The 19,232-nt window shown below is 40.6% G+C and overlaps 1 protein-coding gene and 1 pseudogene across 1 annotated transcript in view; one reads left to right on the top strand and one right to left on the bottom strand.

Annotated features, from left to right (window-relative positions):
- The window catches only part of LOC114006288 (catenin alpha-2-like), a gene marked incomplete at its 3' end in the record, with an annotated part of 514,130 nt that overhangs the window by 185,983 nt on the left and 308,915 nt on the right, over positions 1–19,232 (top strand). The window contains exon 2 of the mRNA XM_027768560.1: positions 10,503–10,609. Coding sequence (XP_027624361.1) covers positions 10,508–10,609 — 102 coding nt within the window. The remainder of the gene's footprint in view (positions 1–10,502; positions 10,610–19,232) is intronic.
- Positions 4,123–4,366, bottom strand: LOC106733979 (protein CEBPZOS pseudogene; annotated as a pseudogene).

Here is a 19,232-nt window from a genome sequence, read left to right on the forward strand (position 1 = left end):
TCCCCCCCAGGGGGGATGGTCACGTCACAATCCCTTCTCCTCCATTCTCCTCTCAGGATCTTGGGCATGCACGCATACACGCCCGGCGTGAGTTTTAAGCCACCGGGTCTGGGACGCGAACCGTGGTCGACTATGTTGGGAGTCCAGCGACATAGCCATTATGCTAACTGCTGGTTCCCTATGCAGCTTTCTTTATATATTTCTTTTATCATAATGTTGTATTTATTTGGTAGAAAGAAAAAGTGGATTTGAAGGGGATGCAATAGTTTGATACTTAATTCATCTATATTTTTAAATAAATTATTAAGACATTCTTTTTTATTTTTAAGAGAGTTTTTTGCTACAGGATGTGTATGCTTGCTGGAGAGACAGAGCAAAATCACTCCACGGAGGGATGGGCACACCACAATCCCTTCTCCTTCATTCTCCTTTTGGGATTCTGGGCATGCATGCATCCGCGCTCTGTGTGAGTCTCAAGCCTTGGGTTTGGGACTTGAAACGCAGTCAACCATGTGCGAGTCCAGTGATGAAACAATTATGCCATCAGCTGGTACCTATTAAAGCATTCTTCAGAATGTATTTAACTTTTGACATGAAGTGTTTATTATAGTTTTTCTATGTTTTTAGAATGCTATTTTTGTTAAGCAGCATTTCTTTGAGTGTTTTGTTAAAGGGTAAGAGTTTACCATATGTAGAGGGCTTGTGGATACTGTAATACTTAAGGACGTGTTAAGTTTCCCTTTAACAGTCGCAGAGATTTCCTCTACCCCCACATCCCCTACTGCAAATAGCAAAAACTAGTTAGAAATTGCCTGTCACTTCAGTTTTGGGTAAAAATGGTGACAGATTCTATCATTGCAGCAGTGACTTGAGTCTTGGGTGACCTCTCCATTCACTGAGCAACCTTTGAATTACTATTATTTTGGGGACTGTTATGGGAAAAATGCTGCCTCCTTACAGACAAAGAGAAAATGAGTTTACATTGAGCAGTGTTAATGGAGGAAGGTAAAAAGGACTTTCTCATAGCTTGGCTACTAGGCCAGACCACTTCCATACACAGGGTCCCACCAGGAACAAGCCCAGACTCCATCTCTGTGCTCTTGTTAGGACCTGGTTCTGCTGTGTCCTAACCCGCAGGACAGTCGAACAGGTTTCCTGAGGGAAGGAGTGAGAGACGGGACTAACGGCGCGCTATCACAGCAGGGAGATGACGGACTTCCTCATAGCTTGGCTACTAGGCCAGACCACTTCCATACACAGGGTCCCACCAGGAACAAGCCCAGACTCCATCTCTGTGCTCTTGTTAGGACCTGGTTCTGCTGTGTCCTAACCCGCAGGACAGTCGAACAGGTTTCCTGAGGGAAGGAGTGAGAGACGGGACTAACGGCGCGCTATCACAGCAGGGAGATGACGCAGTATCTCTTCAGGGTCGTCTCTTTATTGTAGGCAGCACGGAGACGACACAGTGTTCAGGGTCATCCGGAGACGACGCAGTGTCACAGCTCAGGGTCGTCCGGAGACAGCACGGTGTCACAACTCTTCAGGGTCATCTGGCGATTATGGGCCAGGGATCGTGGTTATATACACGTTGGTGGGCCGTGATTGGTTGAATGAAGGATAGTAAAAGTTGGGTTATGATTGGTTGCTTTATGGACCAATCATGAGGTGTCCGGATATGCAAATCTGAGGGATTCTAAGCTCACCGATTTGCTATGGGAAGTGGCCAATCAGAGCGTGGTGTTGAAGGTGAGGTTTTTGAAGGGGAGCCAATTGTGACCTTTGTAATTGTTTGCTCTCTGAGCCTAAGATGGCAATAGTAAGAGACTCATGAAAAATGGCCTCGGCAGACGTGCTGGTGCGCAGCCTCCCACACTGCTGTAGCAGAGCTTTTATTTTGGGTGAATCAGGATGCCTTTTATGCTCAAGGGTTATTTGAAAGAGAATCAGAAAGCTTTTGTTTTGGTTTGTTATTGTGTTGCTAAATAGAATTATCTAAGAATGGGTGATTTATAAAGAATGAAGGTTTATTTTGCTCATGGTTCTGGTGGCTGGACTGTCCAAAGGTGTGCGACTGGCCTTTAGGTGTGCCTCTGGTACTGTAGAGGCATCACAATGTGGCCAAGGAGGCAGAAAGAGGAGACTTTGTCTTCCTCCTGTTTGTCTGCCCCATGTCCCAGCCAATTGGATGGTGCCTTCCCTTTAGGCCCCACCTCTTAAAGGTCTCACCACTTCCCAGATCCTTGCCCTGGGAACCAAGCTCCAGAAAATGAACCTTCACATTATCTGATTCATAGCAGCTTCCTCCTGATGTTTTTTCTTCCTCAGCTTCTACACTTGCCCGTGATGTATACATGCACATACACACACACTCTCTTCTCAACTCCGTAACAAAGTCCTTCTTTCAATAGCATACCTGGATAGTAGGGATACTTTCCTTTAATAACAATAGAAAATTAGAACTATTATCATACTTCCAATAATATATTTGGAGGAGTTATTTTTATAGTCTCCAAATGCCAGAAGTGTTTTCATTACTGGTCCTCTGACAAGATAGACTCTATCTTTCTGGGCATTGCTTCCTGCTGGCACTTGTGGTGATGGGCCCTGATAACCAGACTGTGGTTCCTGGACCAGCAGCCACAAGGACAGCTGGAAGTGTGTTACAGACTAGCACTTTCACCACAGACCCACCCCACACCTAGTAAGTCAGAACCTCTCTAGACGGGTCCCTGCAGTGTGTATGCTCGTGCCTCTGGATGACAGTGCTGTACACATTTATTTGAGAACCATCTATATTAGTTTCTTTTTGCTGTCATGAAAATTTATCCAAAACTTAGCATCTTAAAAGAGCACAAATTTATTTTCTCTTAGTCTCTGAAGGTCAGATGCCCAGATAGATTAGCTGGGTCCTTTGCTGAGAATCTTACACAGCTACAAAAAGGTGTTGATAGGGTTGTGTTCCTAATTGGAAGCTTTGGTGAAGAAATCACTTCACACCCCTTTAGAATGTTGGCTGAATTCAGTTCCACCCTTTTGTAGACTACAGTCTGCTTTCCTTGCTGGTCCTTAGCCAGGACCCAATCACAGCTCCCATGGGCTTCTTATGTTCTTTTTTCATGCTTCCCATGTGTTCTCTCTTGCAGCACAAATCTTTCAAACATGGGACTCACATGTCAATTCTTCCTGCCCTCCCCTTTTATCCCATCTGTCTGACATCTTCTGCTATACCTCTGTGTCTTCCTTTTCTACCCAAAGACAGGAGAACCTTTTGCTTTTAGTGGCTCACATGAATATACTTGATTCTACGCAGATAATCCAGAATCACTTCCCTAATTTAAGGTCCACTGATTAGTAACTTGAATTCCATTTGTGAACCCCTTCACCATGTACTGTAATATATTTTCAAGCATAACACAAGAATGCCAAGGTCATGAGGACTGAAATCTTGTTACTTGCTTTAACTTACTCCAGGGTCTTTCTCTCGACTTGGCTGGAGCCCTGCGTTGCTCACTTGCCCCTAGGTCAGCATCCCGCTCTGCCACGTAAGACCAGAGGTGGTTTAGGAAGCATGTACACAATTCCCCTGTGAGCTCCACGCATTTATCAGAGTACTCTCTGTTTGTCTCTCTCCCACCTCATCAGATATTCTTTTATATCCCTCCCTGCCTCTCCCTCTTTTATTCTCAAGAAGGCTGGCTTTTGTTGTTTTGTTTTCTTCATTCTTGTTCATATTACTCTCTTTCTGCCATGACGCAGAAGCTTTGTGACGTAACTGGCCTAAGCTGAAGCCTCGACATTCTCTTCTTGAAGCACTAAAGCTTAGTGACTAGGAGCACAAACTCTGAAGTCAGATCATTTAGGTTCAATTTTTTTTTTCCTTTTCCTTCCTTAGTCTTTTATTTGAGGAACGTTAATATTTAACAATAAATGCATAAGAAAAGCAACAAACAAGTAGTTGACTTGCACTGTGGGTGGGAAGCTCAAGCCAGGGCAGAGCGGAAGTCCCTGATACTCTGGAGGATGTGCTGTGGGGCCACCAAGAGTCTGCAGTGTGAAAGGTGCTTCTTTCTTCTCCCCAGGTGTCCAGCAGCTTAGATGGGAGGCTGAGCGTGATGACTGGTCCTAATTTTCGCTGTTCAGCCATTTTTCCTGATCCTGTTCTCTGATTCCATACATTCCAGATTGTTCGATGGATTTGTAATAAACTTCTAAGATGAAAGGGAATTTCTTGTTCATTATTTGCCTGAAATCTTGGCTTGTGTTTATCTTAGTAAACAAACAAAGATGCTCCCAAAGTGTCCATAAGTTCAGCTACTAAAACTCCTTTAGAGATCTTCTTTGTTAGTGGTTCCATAGCGTAGGACATCCTGGGAAACCGAAAGTCTAGGTTCAAATTTTAAGACCATAAGTAGGTTTCTTAGCTTTCTCTTTTAAATTAATTAATTTTTTAAAGGTTTTTGCCATAGGGCATGTGTATTCACCAGAGAGAGAGAGAGAGACAATGAGGGAGAAAGTGAAAAAACACCACCCGCCTGGGGATGGCCATGCCACAACCCCTTCTCCTCCATTCTCCTCTTGGGATTTTTTGGCATGCATGCACATGTGCCCGGCATGATTTTCAAGCTGCTGGGTCTGGGACTCAAACCACAATCTGCCATGTGGTAGTCTAGCACCTTAACCACCATGCCACCTACTGGCTTACCTTTCTTATCTTTCATTTGTCAGTATTCCTATTTGTAGATGAGAGATAATAATACTAAGAGTTTTGTTTGTTTGTTTGTTTTTGGGAGGGTCAGTACTTACATTAATAATGGAGGAACCAACACAATTCAAGCTTTCCAGATTTTATTTTTCAAATGATGAAGAAATTTGGAAAATTCTTTTTTTTTTTTTTTTTTTTTGGTGCCTCTCCCTTAGAAATTAAAGCTCTATTTTCAGACATTTTGTTTTACAAGGTTTCCCTGACACACCACCCCAAAAGATGTCTTTTTGGGGGCCAGCAAATGGCATGGTGGTTAAGGCACTGGACTTCCACCGCCGTTCAAATCCCAGATGCAGTGGCTTGGAAATCATGCCGTCTGCATGTGCATTCTTGCCCACAATCTTAAGAGGAGAATGGAGAAGGAACTGTAGTATGGCCAGCCCCCACAGTGGGTGATTTCTCACTTTCTCTCTCTCTTTCTCATCAGCGAACATGTGCCTGATAGCAAAAATACTAAAAAAACAGCGAGCATGTGCCTGATAGCAAAAATACTAAAAAAAAAAAAAAAGACATCTTTGTGTTTTATAAAATCTAGTACACATTTTTTGCATGTGTAAATTTTTAATTGACACATAATCGTATATATTTATGGAGTACACTGATTTTTTTTTCAATGCATGAATATGATGTGTATTTATCAAATCAGGGTAATTAGCATATTTGTCATCTCAAATATTTATATTACTTTGTGTGGGAAACATTCAGAATCTTGATAACTAGAGTGATTATCATGTAGATGAAGTTGAAAAGAAGAGCGTAACTTTTGTGTATTTAATGATTTTTCAGAATGAATCCATTTACAGTTATTACCGTCCTTGTTTTACAAATGAAACTGAAGCTTAGGTTAAGTAACCCACTCAACATCATTTGTGTGGAGATAGGTGAATAAACATATTATTAGCCATTAAGTTCTGAATTTGCCTATCAGCTTGGTCGAGTTTGATGGCAGTATTACTAACATTGCTGAAGAGAAAGATTCGTATGGCCCAGCACAAAGCCAAGAGTGGTAGGGCCAGGACTCGAACCCTGGCCTGCCATGTGAGATCCTCCTATTTCTGTACAGCATTTATCCAGGACCCTATAGGGCCAGTCCTGTGATGGATGATTTCTTATTACTCTTATAGACATACAACTGAGAGAAAAAAAAGATATTTAAATTTGGGTATATAATAACAATGATAACTACTATTTCCAGAAATGTTACCATGCTTTCTGTCACTTTAATTCTCACAAAAAATCCTATATATACTTAATATCTTTATTTTATTTTTTTCATTTGAGGAATCTTAGACTCAGGGCAAATAATTTGGACAGTATCACAGAGTTGGTAAGTTACAGGGCTTCAATTCAAACAGAAGTCTGATAGTTAACTGCTGTGAGCAACAATTAATGGCAAACTCTCAGAGGCATACGACATACACAGGAGGCGTTTCTGTCTCAACCCTAGTTTGGTGGTTCGGTTGGGAGTGGGCTGACCAGACTTCACTTGGCTGGGCCTGGCTTCAGGTGCAGCTTGGACTCGCCTTGGCTCCATGTGTCTTCCTTCCTTTTTTGGACCAGTTTCTACATGAGACGCCCACAGCAGAAGGCAGGAGCACAAGTGGACAAGCCCAATTAATTAAGCACATTCCAAATGTCCACTTATGTCATATTAGGAAACACTCCATCGCCAAAGTCCCAATCAAGGAAGAGAAGTGTTCCCTTCTCATGAAGGTGAGCATGGAGCGTGGAGGGTGACAATTTATTGAATAATCATGTCATCTTTCTTCAAAGACTGTGTGTTGGGTCAGCAGGTGGTGTAGTGGCTAATGTGCTAGCCCCCCATATGGCTGACCACAGTTCAAGTCAGGACCTGGCCTCTTGCTTTCTCACTTTGCTTTTTTCTCTCTGTCTCTCCCTGGTGAGCATGAGTGCACATCCTGTAGCAAATTTTTCTTTTTTTTTTTTGGAGAGGTTTTTGCTATAGGGCGTTTATGCTCGCCAGAAAGACAGAGAGAGATAGAGAAACAGAAAGTGAGAAATCACCCCCCAGGAGGGATGGCCACGCCGCAATCCCTTCTCCTCCATTGTCCTCTTGGGATCTTGGGCACGCATGCACATGCTCCTGGCATGAGTTTAAGCCACCAGGTCCGGGACTCCAACTGTGGTCGACTACATGGGAGACCAGTGACATAGCTATTATGCCAATTGCTGGTCCCTTCCTGTAGCAGATTTAAAAAATATATAATAAATAAAATAAAATAAAAAATTATTTAAAAATATAGACTGAGTCGTCACTGTCCTTCGTCACTTATAAATATTGAGTACACAGTGTGATGACATTCTCAGTTAGGAGTCAGACATTGTGTGTGCTTGTCATGGGGCTACACACCAAATCGCCATTTCTGTTTACTCTTCAGTTAGCCTCTCTTTTTGCTCTGAAGATGGTGACTTTCGTTCTCTTTTCTGCCCTCTTCTGTCCTTTATAGGACACTGGAGGCAAAGATCTTTAATCGGTGAATCTGAAAGACTATGGTTATGATTACTAAGTTAGAGTGGAATCAGTTTTCTTCTACTTGTATGTAGTTTCAATTGGTAAAGGGCTTTGACAGGAAATGTTTCCAGTACAAGGTCTAATTTATACAGTAGGAAACATCAAGTGTACCTAAAATAGCAGAACAGAAACATTCTTTCTAGAAATAGTAGATTGTAATCATTACACCAGCTCAAGTACTGCTACCAGGGGAGCTTCTTACCGTCCTCTACCTTGTGCTCAATAGCGGACTTGAAGCTAAACTACTCCTCAGAGGCAGTTCAAAGGGAATCCTAGATACCAACCTCCTAAATTTAGAGGTAGGGATTGTGCTGTCCGTTCAAACCTTCTATGGTCTTTGCCACTGTGGGTAGGAAAGAAAATGGTGAACAGATTGTGGGGGAGGGACAGAATCCCTAGTTTTAGTTACAGCTAAAACTAAGAATGAAAATGGCATGGCTGAGAAAATAGCATTTAAGGTTTCCAAGACTGGGTTTTCCCCTTCAATAAATTAGTGCCATGTAACCTTTAAAACGTTGCCTTTTTCTATTGAATTTTACCTGTGTCACAAAAAATGGCTGAGATGATTGATCCCCAAAGGAATTAATTAAGTTGAGTGATTTGTCTGGGAACTCGTATTCTTTCATTTTTAGATTTATAAGGCCACTGTGACCTTCAGGACTCAAGACTGACTAACTCTCCTTCTTGGCTCATAGTTGCCTTGAGATCTTTTCTTAAGGAATATCCTCCATTTCTGCTTATGCATGGCAGATTAGTCTCTCTTGTGACTGTGCCAGAAATTTTGTTACCCTAGCATTTTTTCATTCATTTCATTTTAATTTGACCAGAGAGAGGCACAGAAAGAGAGAGAGAGGGAAAGGGAGAAAGGAAGCCACCAGGTCTGGGACTCGAACCGAGGTCGGCCATGTGGGAGTAGCCAGCACCTTAACCACCACGCCACCTGCTGATCCCCAACCCTAGCATTTTTTGAGTATTATTTTTTTTTTAAGTTATGCATTGGAGGTGGTGTGGTGGTTAAAACACTGGTTCCCCATGTGGCCAACCACGGTTTAAGTCTTGGACCTGGCAGCTTGCTTAGTCACTTTCCCATTCTCTCTTTCTGATCAGGTTAAAAAAATAATAATAACATGTAAAATGAAATAAACAAAGTTTTAAATTTTAAAAAAAAGTTCTGCATTGGAATGGCCATAAAAGTGTGTGTGCTTTCCTTGACCCACCAGCTTCTTTATGAGAGGACTCAAAAAAGTTCATGGAAAAATGGAATTAAAGTTTGATTTTATTTTGGTGCAGAGTTTTAAAATCCACGCATAGATTTTTTTAAAAAATAATAATATGCATTTTCCAAGAATTTTCAGAAGGCTCTCATCTACAAGAATGCCGGTATCATAATGAAAGTCTCTGCGTAGTCTCGCCTAGACCCTTTCACTATCCTGTGAAAGCAACTTCACTACTAGTTTGTCCAGCTTTCCTGCTGGACTTTCTTGTTCATCCTCCTTATTATTATGCCATTCGTTATTCCATCAGAGCTTGAAAAAGGTTATCAGGGATCTCCTCCAGGATCCGGCCATGACGGTGCCATGTGTACTGGACCGAGATCACGTAGGTAGCTCTGGCTTCAGTAGGGATGAGGGGATCTCAGTGTATTCAGGGAGCATCTGGCACAGTTCTCCTCCACAGCTTGAGAAGGTGTCTGCCCCGCAGCAGACTTCAGTGTGTGTCAGAGCTGCTTTGTGGCAGTTGGTAGTGTGAATGGGGAATGTGTAAAGTGTTTTTAGGTTTTTGGAGGACAGGCAGCATGTCGGTGCCAACTATTGTTGTTGTGAAGGAACCCAAATCTAAATTGGTCTGTATGGTTGGATTTCTATGCTTAGTTTATTTAAAACATGGCATTTGGAGAGAGTTAAAATACCAGCACACTGTGTCTTTGCCTTTTCTTTTTTTTTTTTTTTTTTTTGAAGCAAGTTAGTTGTGTCTATTTGTAAAGCTTAGCTGTAGCAGGGCCAGTGAAGAGGCATGTTTCTACTCGTGCTTATTGTGAGAGGCCTTTTCTGTGGTGTTAATTCTGATAGAAATAATCATCCACATTGATTTATAAGGATGGAATTGAGTGGGGACATTGATTTAAAAGCAGATAACAGCCACGAACAGTTTGATTTATGGTGGTATTAAGGCAAATGATTCAGATTCAGTTTGTACAATCTAAGGTTGCTTGTCCAGTGGGTAGATGTCAAAACGTATTCAGCAATTTCTTGATGAGAAATGCACCCCTGATAGAATGTGTAATTTGTTCTCTTGAGGGCCAGGACCATATTTTATGCTCGGTATGTGGGAGGCTGCTACCTGCATGCCAGTAGTTCTTAGGGGAGAGAGGATTGCTTTAGAATGAGATAAATAACCTTATCAGACTTTAATTTTATGGCACAAGAATGTAAATGCAGTGAGTAATCAGAGAGCATGTAAATGGTGCGAGCTAATTTTCAGAGCCATTGGCACTCAGTTTGCAAGGTAGCTTTCCTATTTAGGAGAAGGAAAGTGCTGCCCCAGGGAGTATGGTATCCTCAGTGGTCAGTTAAGATGTGAAGAAACTAAGTAGCCTTAAAAAAAACTGTTTTCACTATAGAGGACCTGTGTGTGCCCATGTGAGAGAGAAAAAGGAAGAGAAAACACCTCCACAGTGTGCCCTGCTCATACCATAGTCCCCATTACTCCAGTTTTCTATCTGTTGAGGACCCGAGGCTTATGTGCAGTAACTAACATGAAGCCAGTGAAACTGAGATCAGACCCAGTAAACCATGTGAGGTCTGTTTCCTCTGTATAGTGCCCAGCTGTTGTATCACAGGGCCAGCTCTAAACTACCCTTTAACCACATGGGGTTCTGCATCCTGCTAACTGCAATGGATTTTCTTTGCTGCCCAGCAATCTTCATTGGTATCTTCAAACTCTCTTTCATGTCCCTTCCTTACCCATAGCTCTTTCCATTGACCATACCATGGGTCATACTGCTGCGTAATTTCAGGTTTTAATCTGATCCCAGTATCTCCACCTGATACAGGGTGGTTCTGGTTTGCCCATCTGTAACTTCACAAAGCTGATCAGACGTACACTCTCCAAATAGGTTCTAAGTTTTAGTTTGTTTATCTTGAACCCCCAAAGTAGCAGTTTATTTTGATGATCACTAATTCTAACTGATAATGTGTGTTTTTACAGGGAGCATGACTTCGGCCACTTCACCTATCATTTTAAAATGGGACCCCAAAAGTTTGGAAATCCGCACGCTAACGGTGGAAAGGCTGTTGGAGCCACTTGTTACACAGGTAGGGGGTGCTGTGGAGCACTTGGTTGCATGTGTATGGTTCTATGGTGATGAGATAGCTCTTCCAGGAACTTCTAAGTGTTTCTAAATCTTTGAAAGTGAGTAATTCCTATCCTAATGCTGATTACTGACTATATATTACTGCCTGAACTATGGACCATCTCATTGCCCTATAAGATTTGAAGTGGCATTTAAAAACTCCTCTGTGATTTTTGAAATTAAGTTGATGAGATAATTGAAGAGGGGGCCTAGATGAAGGGGGCCCTCATTTGCAGTAATGGATTCAAAGTCTAAATAAACCATTCCTCACTCACTTTCAGATGCTAATGTTCAGTAAGGAAAAACTGAACTGACAATTTATGCATAGTGTATAGTTATTGAAATACTTTTTTTCCAGGTTATAAGGCTAATGGTTGGAACATCGACTTAGCATTGTCTCCATTGTTGTATTTCTACTAGATGACAAAAAAAAATAGTCAGGGATTTCATGTTTTAAAAGTTAATTTCCAGTGTTGACCCTGAAATTCCTAGAATGTGAAAATTTAAGTTTTCCATGGTATGTTTGAAGAGCGTTATCATTCCAAATTAAGGTAGAGACTGTTTGTGTGGGTAACCTATAGCTGCACTAGTGAGTTACCATCTAGTTAGTGGCTTAAAGCAACACACAGTTATTATTTGATAGTTTTGGAAGTCTGAAGTCTAGGCAGGTATTAGTGGGTCTGCCTTCCTTCTAGATGCCCTTGCAAACAACCCAGACTCTTTTCTGGCTTGTGAAAACTGCTTGCCTTTGTTAGCCCTCTCCTCCATATTAAAGCCAGCAATTTAGCACCCTCTGATTCCTCCCTCTGTCTGACTTCTTTCCTCATAGTTTTTCTTTGATAGGGATTCTCCTTCCTCCTTATAAAAGCCCTTATGATTATGTTGGGCTCACCCAAATACTCCAGAAATTCTCCCCATCTCAGAAACCTTAACCTAATCAACCACATATAAAAGTCCCTTTTGAACTTTAAGGTAATATGTTTACAATTTCCAGAGATTAGGATGTAGATATCTTGGGGGGTGGGGCACATTATTCAGCTCACCATGCTCTGCCTTCTGGTCCCCAAAGATTCCTACTCTTCCCAATGCTGAACACATTTACCACATCACCAGGTCTCCCAAAGTCTCAACTCATTGTAGCATCAACTGAATTCTAAAATATCATCTAAATTTCATCACTAAAAACAAATCTCATTATCTATATCATTTAATTTAGGTATAGATTAGAGTCTGTTTATAATCCATCCTTAAGCAAAATTCCTCTCCATCTATATACCTGTGAAACTACAAGACAGACTCTATGTTCCCAAAATACAGTGATGGGACAGACGTTGGGTTATAGTTATTCACAGTTAGAAGGAAAAAAAAAAAGTGGAAGGAAAAAAGTTACGTATCTCAAAAACTTTAGAAATCTAATCCACCTAGGCAAACTTAATTAGATTTCAGGACCTATGAATAATCCTCTGTGGGTTGAGTCACTGCCCTCTGGGCCTGGTCCTCCACCCTCAGAATCATTATTTCTTTTCCATGAAAGGCTGTACATATTTTTAGCTGAACTTTTTTGTCAGCTCATTTCCTACCTGTAGAATTTGGGGAGTTCAGCAACTTTTTAATTTGATTATTTCCCTGTCCATTTCAGACCAACGTGACGACGTTGCTGCTGATACACCGTTCTCAAGAACCTTTCTCGATTTTCCCTTGTATGTATCTAGGATTCACTCCATTAGAAAAATAGGCTCCTTACAGATATTTTCTAGTTAATCCCTTCACCATTTTGGCCTCTATTGAAAGGGCTGAGGGATGGGAACCAGCAGTTAGTATAATGGCTATGTTGCTGGACTCCCTCGTAGTCGACCATGGTTCGCGTCCCAGACCCAGTGGCTTAAAACTTAAGCCAGGTGCGTGTGCGTGCGTGCTCAAGATCCCAAGAGGAGAATGGAGGAGAAGGGAGTGTGGTGTGACCATCCCCGCTGGGGGATGATTTCTCCCTCTCTGTCTCTCTGTCTCTCTCTCTGGCGAGTGCACACACCTATAGTGAAAAAACCTCTCCAAAAAAAAAAAAAAAAAAAAAAAAGGGAAATTTCTTTTCCATGAAAGGCTGTACATATTTTTAGCTGAACTTTTTTGTCAGCTCATTTCCTACCTGTAGAATTTGGGGAGTTCAGCAACTTTTTAATTTGATTATTTCCCTGTCCATTTCAGACCAACGTGACGACGTTGCTGCTGATACACCGTTCTCAAGAACCTTTCTCGATTTTCCCTTGTATGTATCTAGGATTCACTCCATTAGAAAAATAGGCTCCTTACAGATATTTTCTAGTTAATCCCTTCACCATTTTGGCCTCTATTGAAAGGGCTGAGGGATGGGAACCAGCAGTTAGTATAATGGCTATGTTGCTGGACTCCCTCGTAGTCGACCATGGTTCGCGTCCCAGACCCAGTGGCTTAAAACTTAAGCCAGGTGCGTGTGCGTGCGTGCTCAAGATCCCAAGAGGAGAATGGAGGAGAAGGGACTGTGGTGTGACCATCCCCGCTGGGGGATGATTTCTCCCTCTCTGTCTCTCTGTCTCTCTCTCTGGCGAGTGCACACACCTATAGTGAAAAAACCTCTCCAAAAAAAAAAAAAAAAAGAAAGGGCAGAGGGGATCCTTAAATCACATGTCTCAGCTCTTCAAGGAACCCTCCTATGACAGAATACCCTAAGCTTTTAATCTTTACAAGGCCCTCCCAAAAAGTTATCCAGATGTACGGTTAGCTTTCTCTTCAAAGCATAATTTTCTCAAAGTAAGTCTCTTGATTTTGGTGTCTTTTGCAGTCTTTGGTGGAGAATTTCCCAAATCATCAAGTCCTGTCTCCTCTTAGCTTAATATTGATAGTTTTTCCCTCTGTTTATATCTTTATTGTCTCATCTATCAGCAGCAAGAAGAAACCAGTCCACTTACTTCAACTCTCTCTGTTCAGAAATGTCCTCGGCTAAATCACAACGTTCCTCACTTACAACTCACTCAGCTCAGCCTCCTGCCACTTTATAACAAAGATTCCATTCCTTCCATTTCCAGTCACGTGTCCACCCCTCATTTCCTCCTCTGCTCCTACCCGTACCTCCGCTAATGTCCATATTTCCATCAGTAGTCTGTTCATGATGTCTTCAGATCTCGGTGAAGTTCACAGCACTAGTCAGTGACCCAGTATGCCCTCAGCTATCCTGTAGTTCTAATGAGGATGCCTTAGGGATAAGATGATAAACAACAAATGTTGAGTAGATTTCATTCATTGTCATAAGAAAAATGGAATTAGGAATTTATGTTGATAAGTATATAAAGTACCCAACAAAACTTTACCTCATTTCAATAATGATGTCTATGAGGTTTCATATTATCTCACAATGTTGAAATGGCAAGAAATGTTGTGTTAAGAGATTGCAGATGAGAAGGGATTTGTCTTAGGAAGGTTAGTCCTTTAAAAAAAGCATGAAGCTTTTATAAGTTAAAAAATGTAAGGATTTTTTTTAGATAGTCACATTCTGTGATACTATACATTTCTAAGAAGTAGAAGCAATTTATTAGGCAACTTTATTAGAAAACTAGAAATTTTTATGATGAAATTAAACAACATAAGATAATTCTTAGAACTAAAAGGAAATTAGAAACAATACATGGATTAAGGAAAAAGATTCCTTCCCAACAAAATATACACATCCAATAAGATCTGTGTTTAAGGGACTACCAGGTGGCATGGTGGTTAAGGCTTTGGACTCCCACATGACTAATCATTGAGTCCCAGACCCGGCAGCTTAAAAATCACACCAGGCTCATTTGTGTGGGTGCCTGAAATTTCTAGAGGAGAATAGAGGACAAGGGATTGGGACATAGCTATTTCCCCTGGGTAGTAATTTTTTTTTTTTTGAGAGTTTTTTTTTTTTTTTTTTGATATAGGGCGTGTGCACTTGCCAGACATATAGAGAGACAGAAAGCAAGAAATCACCCCCCAGGGGGGATGGCCACACTGCAATCCTTTCTCCTTCATTTTCCTCTAGGGATCTTGGGCACGCACGCACACACGCCCAGCGTGAGTTTTAAGCCACAAGGTCTTGGACTTGAACCACGGACCACTACATGGGAGTCCAGTGACATAGTCATTACGCTAACTCCCCGGGTAGTGATTTTTCACTTTCCTTTCTCTGTCTCTCTTTCTCTCTCTGTCTCTCTGACAAAACCCTCCCTCCCAAAAAGAAAGAAAAACTGTTCAGTGCAGAATTTTAGTTTTAAATGCCTTTGCTATTAAAGAAAAAAGATAAAAATGAACTAAGTATTCATCTTAAAAAACTAGAAAAAGAACATCAAAGGAAACCAGAAAAATAGAATTCAATAACAATGAACTAGAATCACTAGAATAAAATACAAAAGTATTGGTCATCGGAAAAGTCAGAATGTATTTTTGCATAGAAAAGCAAGAAAATATGTCATGACTCTTCCAATCACCCAATCAAAAAGGTTAATTATATATAAAATGAGATTGTAAATGAAAATGTAGAAATAACTTTTAGAATAAGAGAGAATAAAAGACACAAGAATCAGGTGTGTGAAAATGCAATAATTGCTCTTCAAGAGAATCTACACACAATCTGACAACTCCAATTTGTATCCCTTGTCTTGTCAGCCTGATACATGCCAGGCATACACACAAGTGCACAGGATCCAGTGGGCTAGAAGACTGAAGGAAGAGGATTGTGACATGAGTGGATCTTATAAAGAGTACTTCTCTCTCTTTCTCTCTCTCTCTCATACACCCATATGTTCTATTATGGATCAAGAAAAAAGCAGCATAGTAGAATATTATATGGAATGCTACACTGCTAAAACATGAAAACCTTATGGTAGCGGGTAAGTTCCTAGGAAATTTAAATTACCAAAATGAATCCAAGCGGAAGTAGAAAACTCTAATAAGCCATATAAATATCAGAAAGGTTTTTAAAGATCTGTTTTCACAAAAGAACCAGAACAGCTGAATATGGAGTTGAATATTATTAGCCATATAAAGAATCGATAATTGTAATGTTCTTTTAACTATTTCAACAACAGTAAAATATGACAAACTCCTCTGTCCTTTTGTGGAGAATCTTTAATATTAAAAATTCAAGACACTTTAAGCACTTTTTTTTAATAAAAAAAGAAAATGATGATTCATATATCTATTTTTATTTTTTATTTTATTTTATTTTGTACATTCAATCACATTATTATTTGGCTTACAAAATGGATATTTCAACAAGTGAACATTTCTCCCTAGTAAAGTTGATAAAACCATAAAATATTTTCAACAGATAATACCACATTTTGTTGTGCCATTAATGCTTTGCCTCCCTATTTTTCTTATAAATGTCCTTCCTCAGACCCTCCTCTTTCACACACACTATATGTGGTATTTACATCTATAGACTGTGTTTCAATATCCTTTAGCAATTAGTTTGTCATAGAGTACAGATGCTTGGTATATATTAAGTGGCGACATACAATGCCTCTCCTTCATAGCCCGGCTTGCTTCATTCAGCAGTAAATCTTCCATATTCATCTACTTTCTGTCAAAAGCCAGGGTTCTGTTGTTTTTTATGGCTAAACAGTATTCCATAGAGTATATGTGCAGTTTCTCTTTTGTTTTTGTTTTGAGAGGTTTTTGCTATAGGGCATATGCACTCACCAGAAAGACAGAGAGAGACAGAGAGACAGAAAGTGAGAAATCACCCCCCAGGGGGGATGGACACGCCACAATCCCTTCTCCTTCATTCTCCTCTAGGGATCTAGGGCATGCACACACACATGCCTGGCGTGAGTTTAAGCCATTGGGTCTGGGACTCGAACTGCAGTCGACTACATGGGAGTCCAGCAACATAGCCATTACGCTAAGTGCTGGTCCCTGCCAAAGTTTTTCTATCCATTCATCTGTTCGTGGGCATTTGGGACAGAGATAGCGGGAGAAAAAGTAAGAAATCATCCCACGGGAGGCTAGCCATGCTGTAATCCCTTCGCCTCCATTCTCCTTCTGAGATTTTGAGAACACACACACACACACACACATGCCTGGTATGATTTTTACAAAGCCAGGTCCGGGACTCAATCTGCAGTTAGCCATGTGGGAGTCCAGTCCTTGAGCACTATGCTACATGCAGGTCCCACAACATTACTTTGTTTTGAGAGAGAGAGAGAGATTTTTTTTGCTATGGGACATGTGCATTTGCTAGAGAGATAGAAAGTGAGAAATCACCCCCAGGAGGGACGGCCGTGTCATAATCCTTTGTCCTCCATTCTCCTCTCAGGATTTTGGACAAGCATGCACACATGCCTGGAATGAATTTTAAGCCACTGGGTCCAGGATTCAGTCTGTAATCAATTACATGGGAGTCTAGCAACGTAACCATTACACCATCTGCTGGTCCTAACTTTTAAAATTTTTATTTTTTATTGCCAGAAAGCATGAAGACTCCCTGAAGAGAGACACAGAGATACAGAGAGAGAGAGAGGGAGAAAGCACTACCCAGTGGGGTGGATATAACCACAATTTATTCTCTTTGATTTTTTTATCCTGTCAGGATTCTGGGCACCTATGCACACACACCTGGTGTGTTTGTCAAGCCTCCAGGACAAGGACTTGAATTGCATTCAGCCATCCAGGATCTGACTCTGTTAACCACTAGGCTCTAGGACTGGCCCCAGACTCACTTTATTATTATTATTTATTATTTTAATTTTTTGAGAAATTTTTTAGAGGGCATATGCGCTTGCTTGAGAGACAGAGAGAGAGGAGAAAACTCCCTCACAGGTGATGGCTACATCACAATCTCTTCTCCATTTTTTTGTTTCAGGATTTTGATCATACACGCACACACTCCTGGTGTGTTTTTCAAGTGACAGGTCTAGGACTCCAGTCATAGAGTCGGCCATGTGGGATCCAGCTGCCTTCACCACCATGCCACTGGCTGGCCTACGCTTGGTTTTCATACCTAGTTGTCATTACAGAATAGCAATGGCTTTTCACTTTCTAGAACATGAGTGCCATGTCTAACAAAGGGATTCATTTGGAAATTTTCTTTTAAAAATTTTTTGATGCACATTTATTAAAAAAAAAAAAATTGTTGAGGCCAGCAGGTGGAGTTGTATTTAAGGTGTTGGACTCCCACATGACTGAACCACGGTTCAAGTCCTGGACACAGCGGCTTGAAAATCACACTGGGTGCATTGCATCAGTGCCCAAAAGACCAAGAGAAGAATGGAAGACAAGGGATGATAGCATGGCCATCCCTCTAGGGGATGATTTCTCGTTTTCTCTCTTCACTGTCTTTCTCTGTCTCTTCTTGGTGAGCACACACGCCCTAATGCAAAAACCAAAAACATAAAATAGATTAAATACAAATAAGTTTTGCCTATTGCATTCCATCGAAGATAATTTAATCAGAAACTTCTGATGTTATTGGGAATTCAATCTTTACCATTTCAGTAAACTAATGAAGCACAGGACAGGATAGAATTTGCTAGAATTTCGTTCCTTATTTTCTTCAGATGAATCTGAAACTTGGGAAATGAGCATCTAATGAAAGAATATCATTAATGTTTAATGAGTGATTCTAAATCGGCCTGTTATGGAAGAAACCTTCTAAGAAGAGGAACTCTCTTTAATCATTTGTACTGTTATTCTGAATTATTTCCATGGAGCCCTGTGAAGACAGGCTTTAGTGGATTCTGTTGTTGAACCTTTTAAAATTCTACTCAAAAAGTTAATAATGATCCTTAGCTAAATAATTACAAATTTATATACTTTAAAATGTTCTTTTTTAAGAAGATTTTTTTAATTTTTTCAATTTGTTTTCTTAAAATTTCTCTTTTAACCACCTTGTACATCTCCACAGCATACAAAATGAATCTTCCCAGCATGAATACACTACATATCAGTCTAATGCTATACACATTGTTATCAAAACATATCTTTTTAAAATTTGAAAGTTTTGCTATATGCTTTCAAAAAGTAATCGATTTTCTCCTTCCTCCTATACTAATTCATTATAAAAGGGGTCACTGCTGTGTGACTCAAAACAAAAAAAAAAAAAAAAAAAAAAAAAAAAACCAGAAACAAAAACACAATTCCCTGAGCTGGCTTTGTGGCCTAATTGTTAAGACAGCTGGATCCTAAGTGAACAAGTGAGTGTTTTGAGTCCCCGACCTGGCAGCTTGAGAAACTTGCTGGGCCCCTGTGCATGTGGGCACAAATCACAGAAGAAGGGTGAAATGGAAGAGAAGGGATTGTGATGTGACCCTGCCCCATGTGAGCATGTGAGGTGCTTTCTCCCTCACTCCCCCACTCCCCAGCCATCTCTCTGCCTCTGGCAAGCTCTAGCAAAAGAAGGAAAAAATACTCAATTCCCTTAGTGCATTTAGAATCATACAAACAGGAGGTTTAGATTTAAAATCACGGAACTTAGAGGTGAACGGGTTTTGAGAAATAAACCAACATTCTAAAGTAACGTAACTTCTGAGAATTGAACCAGGTTTTTTTTTTTTTTTTTTTTTTTTTTTTTTTTTTCTTGTGGGGTTTTG

Source organism: Tupaia chinensis, unplaced genomic scaffold (assembly GCF_000334495.1).
Source record: "Tupaia chinensis unplaced genomic scaffold, TupChi_1.0 Scaffold146837_1, whole genome shotgun sequence".
Taxonomy (NCBI): Eukaryota; Metazoa; Chordata; class Mammalia; order Scandentia; family Tupaiidae; genus Tupaia; species Tupaia belangeri.